Source organism: Leptonotus elevatus, chromosome 13, assembly GCF_054856555.1.
Source record: "Leptonotus elevatus isolate MCC_2025b chromosome 13, RoL_Lele_1.0, whole genome shotgun sequence".
Taxonomy (NCBI): Eukaryota; Metazoa; Chordata; class Actinopteri; order Syngnathiformes; family Syngnathidae; genus Leptonotus; species Leptonotus elevatus.
In genome coordinates, this window is record NC_141251.1 from 6,482,700 (window position 1) to 6,503,330 (window position 20,631).

At 39.8% G+C, this 20,631-nt stretch overlaps 1 protein-coding gene across 2 annotated transcripts; it reads left to right on the forward strand.

Moving 5' to 3' along the window:
• The first annotated feature begins 338 nt into the window (after positions 1–338).
• LOC147163615 (poly(ADP-ribose) glycohydrolase-like) lies at positions 339–20,124 on the forward strand. Of its 2 annotated transcripts, none has more exons than XM_086093557.1 (18): positions 339–507; positions 1,734–1,799; positions 1,881–2,450; positions 3,516–3,648; positions 3,807–3,929; positions 4,006–4,086; positions 4,473–4,547; positions 7,215–7,307; positions 8,569–8,723; positions 10,840–10,919; positions 11,014–11,074; positions 11,423–11,498; positions 13,128–13,275; positions 15,188–15,266; positions 15,380–15,488; positions 15,581–15,686; positions 17,286–17,414; positions 18,250–20,124. In XM_086093557.1, exons 2-18 carry the CDS (start codon positions 1,771–1,773, stop codon positions 18,465–18,467), a joined length of 2,265 nt encoding a protein of 754 aa, XP_085949683.1. In that variant the 5' UTR covers positions 339–507; positions 1,734–1,770; the 3' UTR covers positions 18,468–20,124. The 2 variants fall into 2 exon arrangements, with proteins under 2 accessions (XP_085949683.1, XP_085949684.1); XM_086093558.1 differs by having other exon boundaries at positions 1,737–1,799.
• Positions 20,125–20,631: the final 507 nt, after the last annotated feature.

Sequence of the window (20,631 nt, forward strand, 5' to 3'; positions counted from 1 at the left end):
GTCATGTCTATAGAATGTAACAATATGCCGATTATTTCATTCAATTTCTGTTTGGTTGTCTTACCAGTTTAGTTTTAGAAATTATCGTTGTACATAATGTTTACATTTACAAATGTAAAATGTATTTTATATACATTAATTTAGGTTGAATGCGTACAGTAATACATTACCCTGACGTCATCATATTTAGCCCCTGCAGTGATTTGCGCTTTTTCGTCCCTTCAGACGACAAAAAACTAGTTTGCGGCACTGTCGCTCGGATACCACCATCTGATCCCGCCTACCCCCCAAATAAAACTCTTTTGATTGGTCCTGCTTCCGCTTGCCGTCAAGCAATTGCGGCGGTCGCGCTGGCATGTCAATAAAGTAGAAATTGGACAATAACCGTAATTTAGTGCAGTATTTTGAACGATATACAGTATGGCGTGACACTGTTGCATTCGGAATGAAAAAAACAACTACATAATGTATCAAGCCAAGGAATAAAACCCTGGGAGGGACATGCTTGTAAGTTGTATCTCCTAATTTTTAACAGCGCCCGCTAGCTTGACGCGGCTGCTTTGCTAGCCAGTAAACAACAAACATGTTGATATAATTAGCGTCTCGATGCCAAATTAGCCTTAGCGTTGAACATATCTGCGTTTAGGTTTTATAACGTGCGCATTTCGCTACCGATAGACTGTTATCTTGCCGAGAATTATTAGACAGGTTTTCGCAGCCTTAATCAACTCGCTTTTTTTTACATTGGCTTTTGCCACTTCTGCTTATGTTACCGCTTCTGTCAAAACACATAAAAGCTGACTTTATTTGGTGTTCATGACGTAATTTCAACAATGAACACATTTTAAATGCTCAAGTTGACTTCATTATTTAATAATGGATTTGACTAACTATTATATAATAATTCTAAAAACAAACAAAGCCTGAGTTAAGTTGCTATTTTAAAAACAACAACTAATGTCCCTAATGTACAGAGTGGGCCTGCTAGCGCTATTTTGCCGTGAACGGCTCTGATTTGGTCAGTCGCCAGAACGAGTCATGCTCTGAGCGTTGTTACTGATTCGCTTCACCCCCTTCTGTCTTTTCACGAAGTTTTCATTTAGTTTTACCACCGAAGACAGGCTCTTATCGGCATGACCATCCTAACCATAACCCTCAAACCATACAGGCTTTTGTAAAAAAGTTGTAGTATTAAAAAAAAAAAAAGAGAGCGGGATTCGAACCCTGACCCTGGACTTTAGGGGTGACAACATTAAAACCCTAACCAGGTCAATGACTTGAAACCCTCACAATGGTCTTGAAGCCCTAATTTGAAACCTTAACCCCAATACCCTAATGTTGTTTTAAAACCACGATTTGAAACACTAACTCAGGCGAGCAACACTGTCCTATCCTAACCCTAACCTTGGTATGTCTCTCAATCACCTATTTTTTTTTTTGCAACCCGAGTCCTAGTCACTTGATTTTGTCTATTTGCACATTTTGCAGATGCCGAATCCCATTCAGATAGCCCAGCAATACATTTAAAAGAAAATAAGTTGTGCAAAAAGTGCTGAAGCATAGAACACTCAAATGTGCATTCAGACGTTCAAAATTAAGTTAACCTGGTAAGGTTATTGTGCGTTTTAGGTTCATTCTTAAATTTAACCCAGAGTTCATTTGCCCTAAATTTTTGTGACTAGTATATGTGAGCACATATCCTTTTATCAACTCATTATTATTATTTTTTTTAGTAGCTTTCATCCACTCACCTTGTCTGACCGCTCCAAAATGGATGCAGAAATGGATTCTCAGAGGAGGTAAATAAAAAGCACACTCATGACATTTGATTGTATGCACTCTGCTTATTATTTTCTTCTGTTATTTGGTATGTGTTCCAGTGTGACTGGTGATAGCCAATCTGAAGGCGGATCGGCTGAGCTCTTCTGCAGAACCCCGGAGCAAGATGGAGACATTTTTTTACGGGGAGACACGGCCTCTCAGACTTTAATGGACTGCGGGCCTTTAAGCGGGTTCAGCGATTCTCCTCTTTCAAGCATTACAAGTAATTCAGCCCCTGCGCAGTGTTCTAATGGACAAAAATCTAAGAGGTCCAGTTCACCCGGCCCTCACCCCGTGAAAACAACCTGTGTCGCCGTACACTCCCCCAACTCCAAATCGACCTGCTGCGCGAGTCCGAGAAAGGGTCCGTCATCCAACGACGTGGAGATGCAAAGTCCCAACAGCCCCGTTGGTAAAACGCTGCTCGTCAACAACTCGGCAGGAGATGGCAGCGCTTGTGTCGAAGAATGTGCAGAGGCTTGGGCAGACAAATCTCAGCATTTTGTTTCAGAGCCCGAAGCCACACGTTCGCCCGCAGGAACTGGAGATACCTTGGCGGCAGACTGTAGCGACCTATCAGATTTAAGCCAGGAATTTATTATCAATCAGCCTGGTGCCACTTGTGAAAGGTATGTGTAACATTTATTCCTTTAAAATAAGCAAAGGGTGGAAAATTTTGGGATTTTTTTTTTGTAAATTTACTTGGGAAGATATATTTAGGAATTCTGGAAATACAGCGAACCCAGTATATGTATATATTTTTTTCCAGAACATATCCTCTGTTGTTAGTTAAAAATCTTGTCTATTCACTGCCTTTGTGCTCAGGCCAATGCAATTAAAGGCAAGGGAGCCTTAGTTAAATAGCACATTTCATACACACAAGGTATTAGGTAACGCACCGTGGGTTACATAATTAAATGTTCAACATTTAAATGCATAAAAATGTATAGGCATTGGAAAAAGCATCGTTTTTATCCTGGACTTAGAAGCTTTCACACTTGGGGTTGACTTGACCTCTGTTGGCAGCATAACTGCTACATGCTGCTTCACCATGTTTTTTTTTGTTTTTTTTTAACTCTGGTCTCTGCTAATTGAGCCAAATCTGCAGACCTGAGAGTCATATTGAGTTTATATTGTTAGCTCTTTTTTTTCATGCATAAGCCATTCAGTGAGACCAGTAGTAGGACTTTAAATTCTATTCTACAGCTAAAGTATTACTTTAGTGTCATCTGGTTGATTGTTGGTGTTGTTGTTAGGTGTACGGTTTTTTTCACCGTCGTGTGAGATGTCCTGTTTTGTTGGCGGTCCTTGGATGCACCTTGTGCACCATCAAAAGTAGAAGTGTGGTTCTGTTTCTCTCCCAATACAACTATTACAAATCTGTTGTAGGCTGTTACATTTTGCCTTCATTACCTAAGCTTTATTTTTGTGCGTAAATGTCAAAAGGTGAGTGCACTTACTTGTTTAAAGGGTTAGTTAGTGTGCATATTTTTTTTTTGTAAATACTAAATTCAGTTGATTATGTGACATGGTTTTGCGATTGCGTACGAACTAGGTGCAAGGTGTTAATAAAATAAAATGTATTTTCCTCCGCTATATTTAAGCGCCCTATTAAGAGCCAACCTTCACTAATTTTGTCCATTTCTGATCACCTTCTATAACACCGCACTGTTCTCATCTACTTGTCTTTGCAGTGTTCCGTCCCCTGTGCATGACATGACCAGAAGTTGGCTGGGGACCCCTATTGATGAGCTGAACAGGATGCCCCAGTGTGCCCCACCACTGTCTCACCTGAAAGTTGTGCCTAACCACACTGTCACAGTAAGGGTGAGGGAACATTTTATTAATTTCGGTATGTGGGCCATCATGTGGAAAAACATGGTGGGAACAGGTACAGTGGTACCAGACTCTTCATTGTGTGCCACAGGCTCTCTTTTTTTTTTTACCGTCCTTGAGAATACATTGTTTGTTTGTCACTGTTACAGACAGATCTCCTCAGAGAGGGAGAGGTGCCTGTCCCGTACCCAGGCAAGTTCAAAGACTCGTGGGATGACTTGTCCGTTAAGATGCCTTGCTCGGAGAAGAATCTATTTCCAATGGAGACAGAGGTCCAAAGCGCACACGGACTTCAACCCAAACATAACGCTAAAGTTGGAGTCGTAACAAAAACAATGTGTGTTGCAGGATGGAGGTGGTGTCCAGAGTCGGTGGGAGTTAATCCACTCTGCCTTGCAAGGAGGGTTCAAAAGTTCTCTGGATGCGAGGGTAAGACACGTTTGTAGTGCAGGTGCTTCTCAATAATAATAATTGCAATAGTATAGAAATTTTGACTTTGTTCAGTAATTCAATTCTAAATATGAAACTCATGAAAGTACTTAAAATCAAAATCATGGTTGCTTTAATTTAATTAAATTCTGTATCATTCTGAGTACAATTTTCTTTTCACCAAAACGTAAATATCCACCCGAGTCATGTCAGCAGTGTTGCAGCATCCACAAGGTGGCAGTGTTTGCAAAAATATCACCCTACAATTTATCTCCTGTTGCATCTGATCCTTTGTATCACGTGACCTTACCTTCTATGTAATTATGAATATTTTGTTCAGTTGTGCAGTGCTTACATATGACATGTAACTGACTTCCTCTCATTAGGATGCTATCTTGAGATACAACACAGCACATGCGAAGAAATGGGACTTCACTGCCCTCAACCTTCTTTGCACAGAGGTGAGTTGCAAGCTTGAGAAAGTGACAAGTAACCTAGAAATGGTTACCAGAAGACGTCAACAATATTTTTACCACCCATAATAACAAAGGCTAACAAATATGGCAGGAGCACGTCATTTTCTTCTAATAGCTTCTCTGACAGTTATTTCAAGTTATTGCAGCAGACATGATTATCTTAATGGAACTATTAGGATTTTGCTGCGTTTTTCGAGTACCATTTAATGCATTTCAGTATCCGTTGTAAAATGTTATACTCACACCCACTGCTAAATATAGACCTTACTAAATGGTCCTTTTTTTATTTCTGCTCCTTGGACTCAAGTCTCGGTGCGAGGCGGAGCTTGAACCATCGATCGGCTGCGTGAGCCACTTTATTGCTTAATCCAATTTAATTAAAAGGGTCCATCCCATCTGAAATGATGCTAAGTAAGCCCTTCAACATTGCCCTTCCACTGACTGTCCTCCATTCTAATGGAAGTGAGGCTTTCCTTAGTATTCTATTTAAAAAAAAAAATGCTGGTAAGGCATTTTGCAAAAGCTTACAAGAGGACAGGTAAATTTTTAACGATGGAATTAAGGCTTTTTAGCATAAGATAAGATTCAATACTGCCTTTGCAAAAAATGTTTTGTGGTGGCTCACTGTATAATATACTATGTTGCTCAGTTGACAACATTCAATTTATTTAATTTAACTAGCATTTGTGACGCACTGAATAATTGTCCAGACATAGCACAGCCAAGCTCCACTGATTGACATTCCCTCCGTGGCTGTAGCAGAGAAGATAATAAAAAAAAAAAAAGAAGAAGGAATTATACAAATTGGAATGAGTCTGTAAATTGTCGTCGTGTTTCTCTTCTGCCAAATGAAACTGTCACAGTGTCACTTTCTGACAAATGTCTGAGGGCCTCGCATGGAAACGGTCCAGGGCTGAGTACAGCTGATGCCCCGAGGGAGTATACAAACATTTGTGCTTTGTCAAGCATTTCCCACTTGTTTGTCAAACGCTGAAGTTTACTTGTCGTTCTGAATTTACACATCTGCTTAAAAAAAACACTTGGAATTGAGTGTAAAAATTAAATACAGTTTTAAGCCTGGAATTCAAAACAATTATTACCACTAAGAAAGGAAAATTTTGAAATTTGAAAAATTTAGAAAGTCAGCCAGCATTTTTGAATGGATTATGTGCCACTGTAATCTGTCAGAATAACTTTATTAAATGAATGTGTAAAAAGTTCATGAGTGGAATCCTGAGCTCTGGTCCTGTAACCGGAGTGATGCCGTTTAAGGTCAACGGCTATCGTATTTCTACCTTCACACTGCCACATCCTCCATCTACCATCTATTAGTCCCACGGGAGCGTTTTATGATGCCTGCCAGCTCATTACTTCTGACAACGTTTAGTCAGACCTGCTCTGCTGCCATATAAACGCTCCCCCGGACAAATTGCCCAGCGAAGACTTCGGCGTCGAAAATCATGCCACGCCGCCGCTCTCTCTCCGGGATTGGTCATTTGCATTTGCTCCGGAAGGTCCATTTAATCAGCTGCTCTGCTTACCTTGATAGAATAAGGCAAGTGATTGATCACGGTGACATTTGAAGCCAATACACTCATAAGTGATTGCGTTGTAAATCTAGCTGTATGACGGAGTAAGTGTGTTTATTTTAGAGGGAATTGCTGAGGCAAGCTGGAGGCTGAAGTATGTTGCTGCTTTTACACCGGCAGGCTCCCTTTCCAGATTGATGTGTTTTTTTGTTTTTTTTTTCACCAGTGGTTTCTACATCGAGAAGCCTTCCATTTTGTGACGCTTATCCCAAATTGTGTTGAATGACGTACGCTTGGTGTTTCATTCTAGCTACTCATTGTCACGCCTCCCGAGGGACTTCCATCAAGTTTATAATCCCCCCCCCCCCTCCCTGTGGAATACTGAAGGTTTTCCTACCTGGAAAACATGATGGGCATTACGGCTAATTAACAGCAGATGCTTGATACTCGTCATAAGCCTATCACCTGACCGTAGATTGTAAAATGGTAGCTCTTAATTCACTGATAAAAGTCAGAACCGAACAAACATGCCTTGTGACATATACTTGAACTACTTAAAGGGCTTCACAGCATCTGCTCTTGGTGTTTCATCGTGAAGTGAAGCACGGAATTGGCCTGTCACAACATAAACTGCTCTTATTGCTATCGACGTTTTGTTAGATATGAGAGAACTGAGCCTCCTGTTGTATTGGCTGCAAGTATTCGTTCATGTCCATGGATTGCGTTTTAAACTTTCTCAGACTTTTTATTAAGTCTGCGGCGATTCCTTGTGTGATTAAAATAAAAAAGCAGGGGGGAAAAAATCCGAATGCACTTTTTTCAAACTGATACCCAAAATGTAAAGGTTTTGTACTTTAAAGAGCACCACTCAAATCCAGTCATGTTTAAAGAACATCAGCTCAAGTGCAAAGTATAAGCACATATAATTTGTCAGACTTTGAATTTAATTGGTATAATGCAATAAGCGGTGAGTTATTTACCGTTAGCAGTGTTTATAAAAAACAAACATTGCATTTACTTTATTTACACAATATGAACGTGAAAATGTTGACATCATACAAGCTAATGGCTCATGTGCACATTGAAATCCTACTTAACAATATTAACCTTTTTTACCCTCCAGTGTTTGGAACATTGCGAGGTTCAGCACCTTTATGAGGTCGTACTGCCTTCCATGGTCAAGCTGGCACTCAGCGCTCCACGTCTCTGCACGATGGTATGTACTGCAGTCTTCTACCTCTTTTTGAGTTTTCCACAGTGTTTGTAGGAAGAAATATTGTTACTTGTGCTCCATATCATGGAGATCAGATCGGAATAGTGCTGTAGCACACTTGATTTCATAAAATCTTATCTATATTTTTTTCACAGTTTAACTAAAAAAAAGGTATTGTGATGCCCTCATATTTGGGCACGGAGTGCCAAAATTGCCAGTGCATATTCAGCCATTCAAAGTCACACAATGATAAAATTATAACACTTGCAAGGACTACGGCTGACTCCAGCGTCTCCACTCACTAAGCCACACCCCTTAAAGGCACACATGCAGCACACGAATACCACAGCAGATACACTAATTGCACTTTATGAAATTAGTTATATACAATACAGTGCTGTTGTTTCTTGCTTAAAAATTAGGAGAAACATTTCTTTAATTGTTTTTATTTTGCCGTAAAAAAAAAAGGACAGAGGAAGAAAAGAAAGTACAAAATGTAAACCTAACCTTCCAACGCCATCTATCAAATACTTCCCAGCTCAGATGAAAATCAGAAACATAAAGAAGACACCTACTTTGTATAAACGTTTGTACATTCCTATTTGAACAAATTTCTTTTTTTTTTCATTAAAAAAAGTGGAACAATTTGCCTTATATATTTTTATATTATAAAAGGCAAGGGGCTACTGAAATTTTTATTTATTATGGACATTGTACCCATGATTATCAAAGCAGAGTTTTACAATTATTGAGACAATAACTGAGGGTTGCAAATTTAATCTGGCATTAAGATGGAATTTCAGGTGCACAGGAAAAAAAATCCTCCTTTCCAGTGGTTTGTTAATGACGATTCCGTCCGGCTCCGCTTTGTATTGCAGTAGTAAGCCTCAGGCCAGATGTTCAGCCTTGTGTTATTAGAGCTAGTATTGATCCGCTAACTGGGGGCAGCCTTGGGAGGTTCTTAAACTCTAATCAGCCAAGATCTATGAGCCCGTGTGCCTGACTGGGAGAACCTGGGCGAGCGCAAGAAAACACAGACCTTAATTACTTCTTCCCATTTACTAAATAGAACCCTTCTTGTCGCTTCTGCTTGTTAAATTGCTATACTAATTATCCATCCCATTAGCCCAAAGAGCCGCACTATCACACTCATGTAACCTTGTATGTACCTTCAGTGTCTCCCCTTGGACTGTTCCCCTATCTGATGTGTTCGTCATCCATATTGGCATAATCCTCACAGTCTCCCTTTTTGCCTCTTCCCCAGCCAATCCCTCTGCTGAAGTCACAGATGAACCATTCACTCACGATGTCTCAGGAGCAAATCGCCTGTCTTCTGGCAAACGCCTTCTTCTGCACATTCCCGAGACGCAATTCCCGCAAGTCGGAGTACTGCAACTATCCCGAGATCAACTTCTACAGGTGAAGGCATTGTTCGCAAAGTGGAACGTAGCACAAAGAGGCGCTCTTTTTAATCCTGACACAATTCACAGTTTGCTGCATTGCTGCTTCTTATGAAACAGATTTTGAAAACATAAAATTAATAAATAATAATGTGTTCCTGAGCTTGCTCAACATATGAAAACCTGCACCAACTTGTAAGTTTTAAAGTCACGGGTTGTTCCTCAGCCTTTTTTTCTTCTTTTTTTTTGCCTTGTCTTGGGAACAAAAATTTCCATAAGGGGGCACTGGTGCACTAGAAACCCCCTAGTACCAGTAGTTGGTCGTCTGTTTTCAAAGCTGTTTCCAATATTGAACCACATTGACTAATAACTTGTTTTTACCAATAGCCCGTATGCACATCATTTTGGGGGAATCGGACAGAGGGATTTTTTGAATTTCAGGCGTCTCTCACTGTTTGTGTGGGATTTCAACACTGATGACCAACTATTGTACTTCAGATCCACAGCATAAAAAAAAAAGAAAACAGGCGCTTACTTATGCTACCATTGTGGGGCAAGGTACCTCAAGACAGTGAAGATCTTTCTTTCCAAGCCATGAAGACAATGATGTTAAAATTTACAGTTCACTGTTTTGCTTTTGCGTTCTACACAAAATGTCATTCTAGTCACATGCACAAACATACATGCCGTGTTCTAATCACATTTAAATACCATCTGTCTTATATTTACAGCCACCTCCTTACCTGCTGGACATGGTCCAGGTTTCGTCTCAACTCAATTTTCCCTCATCTCTTTGAGGAGCTGTCTCCTCGTTAGTGACATGGTTGATAACATCCGGTCCGCTTGTGTTTTTAGCTCATTATGATGGTGCACAGTCGGCCGAGCATTTAGTGTAGCATCCGACTCTTAGAGACATCTCAGCAGTGGAAAACTATAAAAAAAAATACGACTTGGCTTAAGGTTTTGGGAAGATTATGTAAGGTGTCATTTGAGACCACAGCAAGTCAGACCTCAGTTCAGAGCATTCCGCGCATGTTTGAATTTGTTGTTGAAGTTTAGGGTCAAATATTTATTTAACCTCATTGTACAGTTGTGTTGTAAGAATGTTAGAAAGTCACATTACATCTGTGACGCGAGTCATTGTTGCGTTCCGCCTTAGTAGTACAAATCACTACTGTTTCACCGTCTTTACATTTTGTTTACAATATGAACTTTTCTTGGGGCATCGGTATACTGTGGTTCCAATGTATATTTGCGTATTATTTGCTACCATGAGGGGTTTTGCAGTATTCTTTTCAAACTTGATTCAGTCCTTCAGCCTCCTATGCTGTCCGAACCTTTATCCTTGTATCCTTCCCAGCCGTCTTCTCCCTATGTTAGCAGGAGGCTAAGTGAAGAAGGCAGTGTAATAATATAAGCATCGATTCCAGTCACAGAGCTTGCAGATACTTGGGGGCCCACCTTCCCGATCAGCGTTCCTTCCCGCAGCATAATATAGAACCGAGTTTGTGAGACGATGAGACAAGACAAGCAGCGCAGTCTAAAATGGGCGGTGGATCGTTAGTGCGCAAGACAACCCCCCCCCCCCCCCCCCCACGCACCCACCGCTCTCTTCCCCCCTTATAATTGAGGGAGTGTCCGTCACTTTGCTTATTGGCTACAGTGGCGCTCCGTCTTGGACAGGCAGCGCGGCAAGCAATCTGCTGATTGCTTTTTTGGCAGAACTGTCGAGGTTTGTCCTCGTTAAGTGATGGATATGTTGGAGAGGGAGGATGGAATGCTGAGACGCACCTCTTCAGCTACTGTTTTCCTTCCTCTGCTTGAGAAGGAAATGATGTGGAAAACATTGTGATGTCCAAACTGAGACAAAGGCTTTTTTTTTTGGTATGTGTTAAGATAATAAATAAATATAAGGCTGGCAGTTTCATTTATTCAAATAACTATTGTTATCAGATTGTCAGAAACTTCCAAGCTCACCCTTTTTATACTGGATAAGGTTGACAGAACGAAAATGCAAGAAAACAAGAAGCTATGTCTCTACTATAAATCGTACACGTGTTGTTTTCAACCCTGACATGAGGTGACAAACTGTTTGATTGAAACAACACTTTATCTGCCTCCTCTTCCTCTTGCAGGTTATTCGAGGGCTCTTCATCACGAAAAATTGAGAAGTTGAAAACGCTCATCTGCTACTTTAGGAGAGTTTCACAGACCAGTAAGCGTCAGGAAATCATATTACTCGAACCGTCAGTTCAATACATTTTGATTCATAAATAATTAACATGTTGATTGTTGTTGTCGTCTTTTAGGACCAAAGGGCCTTGTGACATTCACAAGACAAACATTAAACACGCTTCCAAACTGGGAGAAGTATTACTCTTTTTTTTATTCTTTATTTAAAAATCAAAAAATTTGGACACCAAAAAAGCCACTTTTATATGTTTGTGTTCTATTATTGTATGTTAATTAGCTCGAAATGACAACACTGTACTGTAAATGGAATTTGAGCAGCAGTTTATAGAATAAAACAAAAATTTAGATTTTTACAAGCACATACTTATAATTAGCGTTGTTGATCCATATTAGGAAGAAATGCTCAATATGTTTTAGTATTAGTGATATAATTTTTAACTGTGTTAAGTGTAAATTGATGATTATTATTTTAATGTATTTTTAGTGAAATGGCATCATTGAAAAGTGTCTCTTTGTTTTTTTAAGCTGCCAGACTCAGCTGATGCGCTTGCATATCACTTGTGAGGGGACAATTGAAGATGATGGTTACGGGATGCTGCAGGTATGAAATCCATTTCATGTCAAATCTGTCTAGTTTTTGCTAGCAAGTTTGTCGCTGTGTTTTTTTTTTTCAACCCTCCACATAAAAATAAAGCACTTGTAGTAGATGGCTGTTAACTTTATATAAAAAAAAAAAAAAAAAAGTAAACTCTGCATTCCTTGTGTGGAATTCACCCTTTCTTCACTTCTCTTTGGTCGAGCTATGGCAAATGTATTTTTAAATTTTGCCTGACAGCTTAGGTATCCACATGAGTAGCTCAAAAAATCCTAGGGGGATAGCAAGGACCCTAGGGTGCAGGAAAAGAGATTCACGTTGAGAAAAAAAAAAGATGAGGGTGAGGCATCTTACTGGGGCGACCCTGCCCGGGTTCAGGAGCCCTGCGGGTGGATTGGCGCCTCCTTCGGCTGTGTCTCTGTGCTGAGGTTTTGATAGGCCAGAGTTTGCTGTCATTCTGTCAGGGGGGGTGAGATTGAAGGATGAGAAGTGTGAGGCTTGGGTGAACGAGGTGAGGAGAACCGGTTACAAAACCATGCGCATAGAAACACACTGTCACACGGATTGACGTGGCTGCGGGCCAGTGAGCAGGACCCTCCCTCGAACAGACATGTTTAAATAGCAGCATTTTCATTAAAATGCACTGGCCGCTCTCTTTCCTGTGCTGGCGTAAAATAAAAATTATACACACGAGGAGTTCTTGTGGATCGAACATGCATGATTTTGCTTCCTCATTTGATTATTCCCAAACAGGAAGCAAGCACGTGATCTTTATCTGTATTAAATGACCGCAGTGGGTGGCAGGAAATAAGGACATTCTAAATGACTCATTTATCTGCATAACTGGAAGTGAAATCTCACAGTTAGTCCCAGCCATATTGAATAGTCAAGACTATACATTTTTTGAAAGTAAGCAGTAAAATAAAAGAAAAACTCTTGGGACCAGGGTTATTATAGTTTTGGAATTTTCATGTTAGTTTTTATTTCGTTTTGAGTTTTGGAATTTTCAATTTAGTTAGTTTTAATTAGTCTGCAGGGTTGTTAGTTTTTATTTAAAAAAAAGTTTTAGTTAGTTTCAGTATTAGTATTTGTTTAAAAAAAGTGTTTTGTGTGCAATATTTAATAAACACCATGGTAAAATAAAAAAAGTAACACATTTCTTACCTAGCGTTGTATTTCGGCTGAGCTAAATGAAAAAGCAGGCGAGGTGAGCCATTGGAGCCAAAAGTCAAGCATGCAAAATTGTCGCTTAAGAGCGACGTCATCTGTAGGTGCTTTTCTATTGGCTGTTGCTCGATGACGTCACTTCTGTGTGACACACTTTCAAACGTCCTTATTGCGGTTCAATAAATATACTAAAAATCACATTTAAAATCATCCCCAAAGGCTCATTTATTAAATTAATTACCAAAGACTAAAACAAAAGACATTTTCGCTACAATTATAGTTAGTTTTAGTTATTTTTATAAACAAAATGTAGTTTTAGTTTTTTTTAAAGCATTTTAGTTTTTATTTTATTTCGTTAACAACATGTTTTTATTTTAGTTTTAGTTTTTTCGTTAGTTTTCGTTAACTAAAATAACCTTGCTTGTGACAGTGCCTCTCTGGTAATAAAATGTAAATTTTCCTCAAAAGGTGGACTTTGCAAACCGATTCGTAGGGGGCGGCGTCACGGGACATGGTCTGGTCCAAGAGGAGATCCGGTTCATCATCAACCCCGAACTCATCGTCTCCCGTCTTTTCACTGAAGCGCTGGAGCACAACGAATGCCTCATTATTACAGGTAAAAAGTCATAGACTGGCAATAATTGATTAATCAAGTTTTTTTTTTTGTCTTCAAACAAAAAATATTGTTCTTAATGTTCTTTTATAAATAGAGGTATACTTTTATATACATCCCTATAGGGTGGGTTATTTATAGATGTGTCTCAGGATAAGCATATGTGTGTCGATTTGCACCGAATGTTTCTGTAGTAGAGCAGACAGACAACGACACTCCGCCCCAGCAATGCCACCAAACACACACAAACTGCTTCATTCTGCGCCGTCAATGTAAAAATCGACTTTTGTCTTATTAAGTGCCGCGGCCAGCGACACAGTGGCGCCGCCCTGCCTTCTCTGGCGCATTCATCTCTTTCCCGAGTCACCTTCAGTTGTTAGTCACCGTCCTCCCGCAAGCCTCAGACCATTCCCACCTCCCTCCCTCTATCCCTCCTCCTCTTCCGCCTCCTCCTCTCCACTTAACTTTATTACATTTGGACAGAAAGGAATTTATATCTGCACTAAGGTCATCGCTCCACTAATGGAATGGGCCAGTTACGCCATAGATTCATTAAAACCTCGCAAAAATATTCTTTGCACGCATGCAGTCTTTGCTATGATTCTAATCCAGGCTCTTAATCTTTTCTTTTGGTCCAGACGTTTGTTCACTTCTGTCCTCTTATTTTTATTCCTCACTAACTCGGGTCTTCCCGTACATTTTCAATGTGACGGGGGTATTCCTCCATGGGGGCGTTGTCGTCTGGGAAGGTAGAAGAACGCCACGATGTAATCTGGTGATGGGAAGGAGCCGGACAGTTTCCGGCACAAATGACATCAAGGTGATTGGCGAGGACAGCGGCTCATCTGTTGATGAAGGGAAGGATACGAGCAGCTTGTTCCTGGAAGAATAAGTTGCTTGTTTTATGGAAATTAATTACTTCTTTGTTCTCAGCTGACTTTTTAAAGAGGGTCTTGATGATGAAAAATGTTCCAAAGAAAGTTTATTTCAGTTTTGTTGTTTCACACCCTGCCTCCAATCACAAGCTACTTTTTGATTGGAAAAGTTTTCACACGGTGCATTTTGATGCCATGTGTTTGAAATCAAATCAATGGGAAGAAATGAGAATTCGGCGATTCAAGTAACTCGACGTTGCTCTTGAAACTTAACTTGATCCATTTGTAAGGAAGGTTAAATGCAAATTCAGGCCCTGCTGTTTACTGAGTCTGTGGAAGTATCTCGGACTCTGTATTCATAGTCCGCATAGGACTGAATGACCTGCGTCTCCGCTGATGATCAACTGATTTGTTAAAAATCAATCGATCTATTATTATGCCCATAATAAGTACCATACTACCGCCATGGTAACTGTCATTCACTGCCTGTGTACATGTGGCTTCTTCTTTTTGAACCATTTCTTCCCATTAAGACTGGAAGCTTTTTATTTGAACCCCAAAGCAGATCACTTATTAAATCAAAGGCTTTTATTGAAGGGCAATCCAGCTCTTGCTGATACTGTGCGCGCACTGCGCACTGAGTTTGATTTGATTGACAAGGCGCTGAAACACATTCAGGTCCACTCTGTGTGCTCTCACTGCTGATTACGGTCTCATATTGTTATGCCTCTGCATTAGTGACATTTTAGGGTTTCCTTTTGAACATGACACCTCCAAGACACTTTTTTTTTTAAATGGAATTATGGGTAAGCCTCATGGAGATTTGTCTGTATCTTTAATTAGCAATGTTCAAGCTTCAGAGTTGTATTAATCAACAATCAACTCCACACAATCGACTTTGATTTGGTTAACTGATGATAGGTTATGATTATTACCCCCCCGTCATAGCACTGCATGTCTTTTGGACATTAGACAGCGTTGTTGTGAACGACAAACCGTAAGGCACAAGTTCCATCTCGCTTGTGTTTGTTTCGATGCAGGTGCTGAGCAGTACAGTCGATATTCTGGCTATGCTGAAACTTACAAGTGGGATGAGTGCTACAAAGATGAGACTCCCAGGTATTTTTTCCACCCTTGCCCAAACATTTATTTTTATTCCTCTACGTCAACCTTGTTAACATGCTAAAAAGAATATAGGTTTGAATTTAAAAAGTCTTACTGTAAATTTGAAGGGATGACTGGCAGAGACGATGCACAGAGATTGTGGCCATTGATGCTCTGAAATACAAAAACTTCCTGGAGCAGTTTTTGCCTGAAAAAATGACGAGAGAGCTCAATAAGGTGAAAAAATGCATCTTCTTTTTTTTTTTAATGCGTAACACATCATCCCCTTTTCTGCTAAACCTTTGGTTCTTGTCACTCTTGTTTTTCAGGCGTACTGTGGATTCTTCCGGAAAAATGCCAACAGAAAGCATCTGTCTGCGATAGCCACTGGCAACTGGGGCTGTGGAGCTTTCGGCGGAGACACGCGACTCAAAGGTAGAAATTCGTAGAGAGTCCACTATCTTAATGCTAACACACAATGTGAAAACCATAGACAGGCTAACAGAAATTAGCATAGATGTGACAGCAATTAAACTCCTTCAAACAAGTGTAACAAGCACACACTTAGCCGCAACACATAAAAACACTATTGTACTGTATAATATGTACTGTTATTGTTCACTTAATGCCTCCTCCAAGTGTACTGTACACTTTAGTATGGGACTTCAAATTTTGCAGCTAGCCACAGTTTTTTTTTTTTCAAGCACTACGGAGCAGCAGACCGTCTGAAACCCCCCTCGCTCAATTAGTAGCCGCCCCGTGTGTCACTCATCCGTTTCTTCCCACCCTTTATCGATCCGCTGACACACGTTTATGCTTTCCATTAAAACGCCGATTGATTACGGGCAAGGGAGACCATAAATCGCATCCCCTGTGGACTGGCATCACTCTTCATAAGCGAGGGCCCACTTACCGTCCCGGGAACTGCACATTTTCTCCAATTGCTAATGGTCAAATGTGACGCCGTTTGAGCAACATCAATTTAGTTCACACTCGGAGTTAAACAAGTAGCATCTTTTTGGATCCATGTGCTTACGTCAACAAAAATAAATGTCATATTTAATATTGAGACTCAGTTTACAGATATATATATATATATATATATATATATATATATATATATAGTCTGTAAACTGATTTATTTTATCTCTTGGACTTGTTGCTGAGAACCCATAACCATTAGCTTTGGAATTAGCTTAGCGTTTTATGTGGCATCATACTTGCATGATGCTGAGCTATATTGTCGCTGTAAATATTACAGCCCTTTTCAAAATGATGTTTTGAGTCGTGCGTTCATTAATCTGGAGTTAATACCCATAATGTTAAATATTTAACAGTCCTAATTTGCTAAAAGATGGAAGGCCTCAACTCGTGGACTGCGGGCAGAAGGCATCCCTCGTTTTGGATTATTGACCAATTGCTAACCAAGCTCAATTACTTACATCCGTTTGCTTAGAAAGGGTTGAGCCATATGGTCTAAAAATGAAATCTTTTTTTTCCCCCTTCACAAAATTATAATTTCTGAATAAGATTGATTCTTTTTTTGCTTTGGATGCCAAGCAAATGACAATGATTGCATAAAAAAAAAAATCTTGTTTGGATTTTATTCCCTTTAGGAATCATATGTAACAACAAATGTCACTGATCGTAACATGATTAAAAGGTGCTGCCTCTAAACAAAATGAACTTTCCTTGAAAGATTAACTCATTCACTCCCAGCCATTTTCACTGAAGTAACCCCCTTCACTTCCGGCTGTTTTACTGGATTTTGACAGATTTTGCAAAGCCCACAGAATATTGTGTTCTATTGCTATAAAAACATGGAACCTACGGGAAAAAAAGATTAGAGTCTCTTCTTCTTCATCGGGGGGAATTACTTGATTCCTGAATCATTGATCGATTAATCGCCCAGCCCTACTTCAGTTTGCCATTCCTTCAATTACTTGAATTGATCAAAAAATACGACAAGACAATGTAATGCAAGCATTGTTGCCTGGGTATCGCTTTCAGCCGTCTCGATTTTTCTTTCATTAGCGCTGATTCAGCTGATGGCAGCGGCAGAGGCGGGCAGAGAATTGGCATACTTCACCTTTGGAGATGCTTCTCTTATGCGAGATGTTCACAACATGCACACTTTCTTGACTGAGAAACAAGTCACTGTGGGTAAGTCAGACAGCATTTCTTTTTTTGTTTTTGTTCTCAAAGCTATAGTGCAACCTCTAACGTCGAACAGGTCAGGATATACAATAAGGCTGTGGCATTTGTACAATGAAAAATACGCCTTGAAAGTATGGAAACTTCATATATTGCTTGTTTGTGACACTTAACCAATTAAAAACGTGATGAATAAAAAATCTATCTAAATAAATGAGAGGTAAACCAGCACCCTGGGATGGTCCAACATGGATTGTTCGACTTTAGAGGTTCCACTGCGTCTCATTAAATCCAGCACCTGCCATTTATGGAGCTCTTATAGTAGAGTACACAATAAATGGAACTGGGAACGATATTCGCCACCAATGAGTTTGTGAAGATTGAGAGGCTTGTCCTTGCTGCTACTATTACCGCGCCAGTAAAAAAAAAAAAAATACGTACAGCAGCCCATGTGCATGCTAAGTTATTACATCTTATGGGCCATGTCTTTTCCTTGGGCCCATCCATTCAGCATCAGAGTGGATTACTGGTCACCCCAGCCTCTCTTCCCCTCTTTTCATTCCCCCCCCGCTGACATTTATTGAAGCCTTTCACAGAAATTCCCCTCCAGCTATCCATTTCCTAAAGTGAAGCTGCAGAGACGCACCAACACGAGCTCAAACTGGCTTTCATTTAGTTTTATTTTTTTTCATGGCATGATCTTATCCTCTCTTGCTGTGTTTTTTTTTTTCATTGCCAACCTGTTTGTTCTCTTTGTCTCTCTCACCCAAACCTCTCCTTCCTCATCTTGACTTGCACCGTCTCCTCTCCCCCTCTCATCTCCGTCCTTGCCGTCCCATTCCAGGGAGGCTGTACGGCCTTTTGCACCAATATTCCAGTTTGGTTTGCAAGAACTGCCGCAAGACGAGACCCGACATCAGCCTGTACGATTTCATCTACCGGAGGGTCTCTTCCTCCGCGACCGCCGATGCCTTGGACTCTGCAAAGGACTCTGCAAAGAACTCTGCAAAGGACTCTGCAAAGGACTCTGGGATGTCCCCTAAAACATCAGACTCTCATTAAAAAAAAATAAAAAATAGAAGCCAACACCCCTCTTCCAGGTCTAAAAACCTCAGTCGTGTACTTACAATCACTCTTACAGGTGCACCTCAATAATTCAATTGTGGAAAACATTTAGTTCATTGGTTCAACTAATATGAATCACTGTACAAAAATCTGTGATAATTGGAATTTCTCTATTGAGATTTAGCAGTTGAAAGCCACTCATCTAAATGAAGTTCCTCCACGCATTTCAACATACAGTAACTTCTGGACTATAAGGCGCACTTGACTATAAGGCGCACTTGACTATAAGCCGCGCTAGCTAAATTTGGGGAATACTCGAGTTTGTTACATATACAAGCCGCACCTGACTAATAACCCGCAGGTGTTTTGATATTACCGCACCGGGTTCCCGCTACTTTCTTTTCCATAATGAGGGCACAAATAGACTCTCTCTCTCGTTCTGTCTGTCCTACTGTATTTGGGCTCACTTGGTTTGGTTTGCTCTGCCTGGATGCTCATGCGCTTCCTTTGTAGTGTGCCCCATTGTGATCTGATGGATAAGCCGCACCTTAGTATTAGCTCCAGGGTCAAATGCAAGTGAAAAAAGTAGCGGTTTATAATCCAGAAATTACTGTAGTTGCAAGATGCCACAACATGACGCCAAAGTAATCATTTTATATTAGACAGGGCTTTGGGCCTGAGCACAAAAAACATGAATAGGTGAAATTTCCAGCAAGTAACATTTATTTATTTTTTTATGGATTAAAAACAATGACCACAAATTCAAATACAGTTTGCCTTATAGCAAAATTGCCTAGGTAAAAAAAAAAATACAAGTGTGCTCTCTAAAATTGTTTTAAAATTATGATCCGCAAAGGTTGAATTGAGGCAAGTCTTGTTTGTTAATTTTGTTTAGTTTTTTCACAAAAACATTTTTTTTTTTTAAATGACCAAGGCAATTAGGACCAACAATCAAAATGATGTTAAATACAGTAAACATTATGAATATTGTGTAGGAACTGGCCTTCTCAAAAGAATGTCCCCTTGTGTTGAATGTCTGAACAATATATAACTACTGAAATAACGTAACTTTTCAACTATATTCTCATTTATTGAGATGCACCTGTATCCACACTCCCTTTAAGTTTGTGATTCCTCCAACACGCAAACTACCAAAACACAGCTTTGCCTTTCTTGCTGATGTTGAGTGTTATAACAAAAGCCTTGTTGTAGTCACCTCATGTGGTCAAATGTTTCCAGTTAATAGCAATAGCAAATCCTTGTTGCTGTTCGACCTTTTTGATCATGCAAATGTGGGTTGTGGAATGTTGACTTTTCATTCACGTACGGTTGATGACAGACACCTAAATGTCGTTTTGTTTTGTTTTTTTGACTGCAATGTACCGGCTAGGTTAAGTTCTAAGTCGCTGTACTTGCCTCGGTATGGAGATAGGAACTGCAAAAAGCAATTTTGCAATGAATGCGTAGGTCAGATTGAGGCATGCTAGTATATAATGGCAATGGACGGGAACGAAACATTTACACTTATTTTCATACTCTCGGTCGCGTAAAAAAAAAAAAATGCCATAGTGTGGAAAGTGCCAGGAATGTTAAGGATAAAAACACTTAATGTAATTAAATGAAAAAAAGAATACAATAAAATTCCGATAACTGATTAACCGGCTGATTAATTAAAAAATTATATAAAGAATAAAATAACGTATTTTTTTTGTCCCTTAATAATTAGAGCAATAAAGGCATAAATTACAGGCAGAACATTTGAATGATCTACCCTAATTTGTCCGATAAACATAACGGATAATTTTAACGTTAATGTTAGCTAATGTTAGCTAATGATGGCTGATTAAATCTAGCCGGCCATTTAATCCATGTGGCCCTAATTTTGAGCAATAACCAATGTTGTCTTTCGGGGACACCCTGAACTTTTCGGCTTATACTTGATGGCCACATTAAGAGGACATTTTATGCACGTCAGCAAAGCAGAAACTTTTGACTAGTATGATTATTGTCTAACCTCAAATGGTGAATATGGTCAACTGCCATTTAATATGCGATTATTATTTTTTTCCTCTACAAAGTCCCCTTCACAACACAAGCAAAAAATTAATCTGCATAACAGTAAAATAGGTTAGATTAGATTCAGGCCTACTTGGAAGGTTCT

What these genes read in the sequence shown, in the direction of transcription:
- LOC147163615 (XM_086093557.1), top strand. Translation starts at nt 1,771, where the DNA reads ATGGATGCAGAAATGGATTCTCAGAGGAG. An exon ending in CCTGGTGCCACTTGTGAAAG is followed by an intron (nt 2,451 to 3,515) that starts GTATGTGTAACA and finishes TTGTCTTTGCAG; the next exon opens with TGTTCCGTCCCCTGTGCATG. An exon ending in CGAATGCCTCATTATTACAG is followed by an intron (nt 13,276 to 15,187) that starts GTAAAAAGTCAT and finishes GTTTCGATGCAG; the next exon opens with GTGCTGAGCAGTACAGTCGA.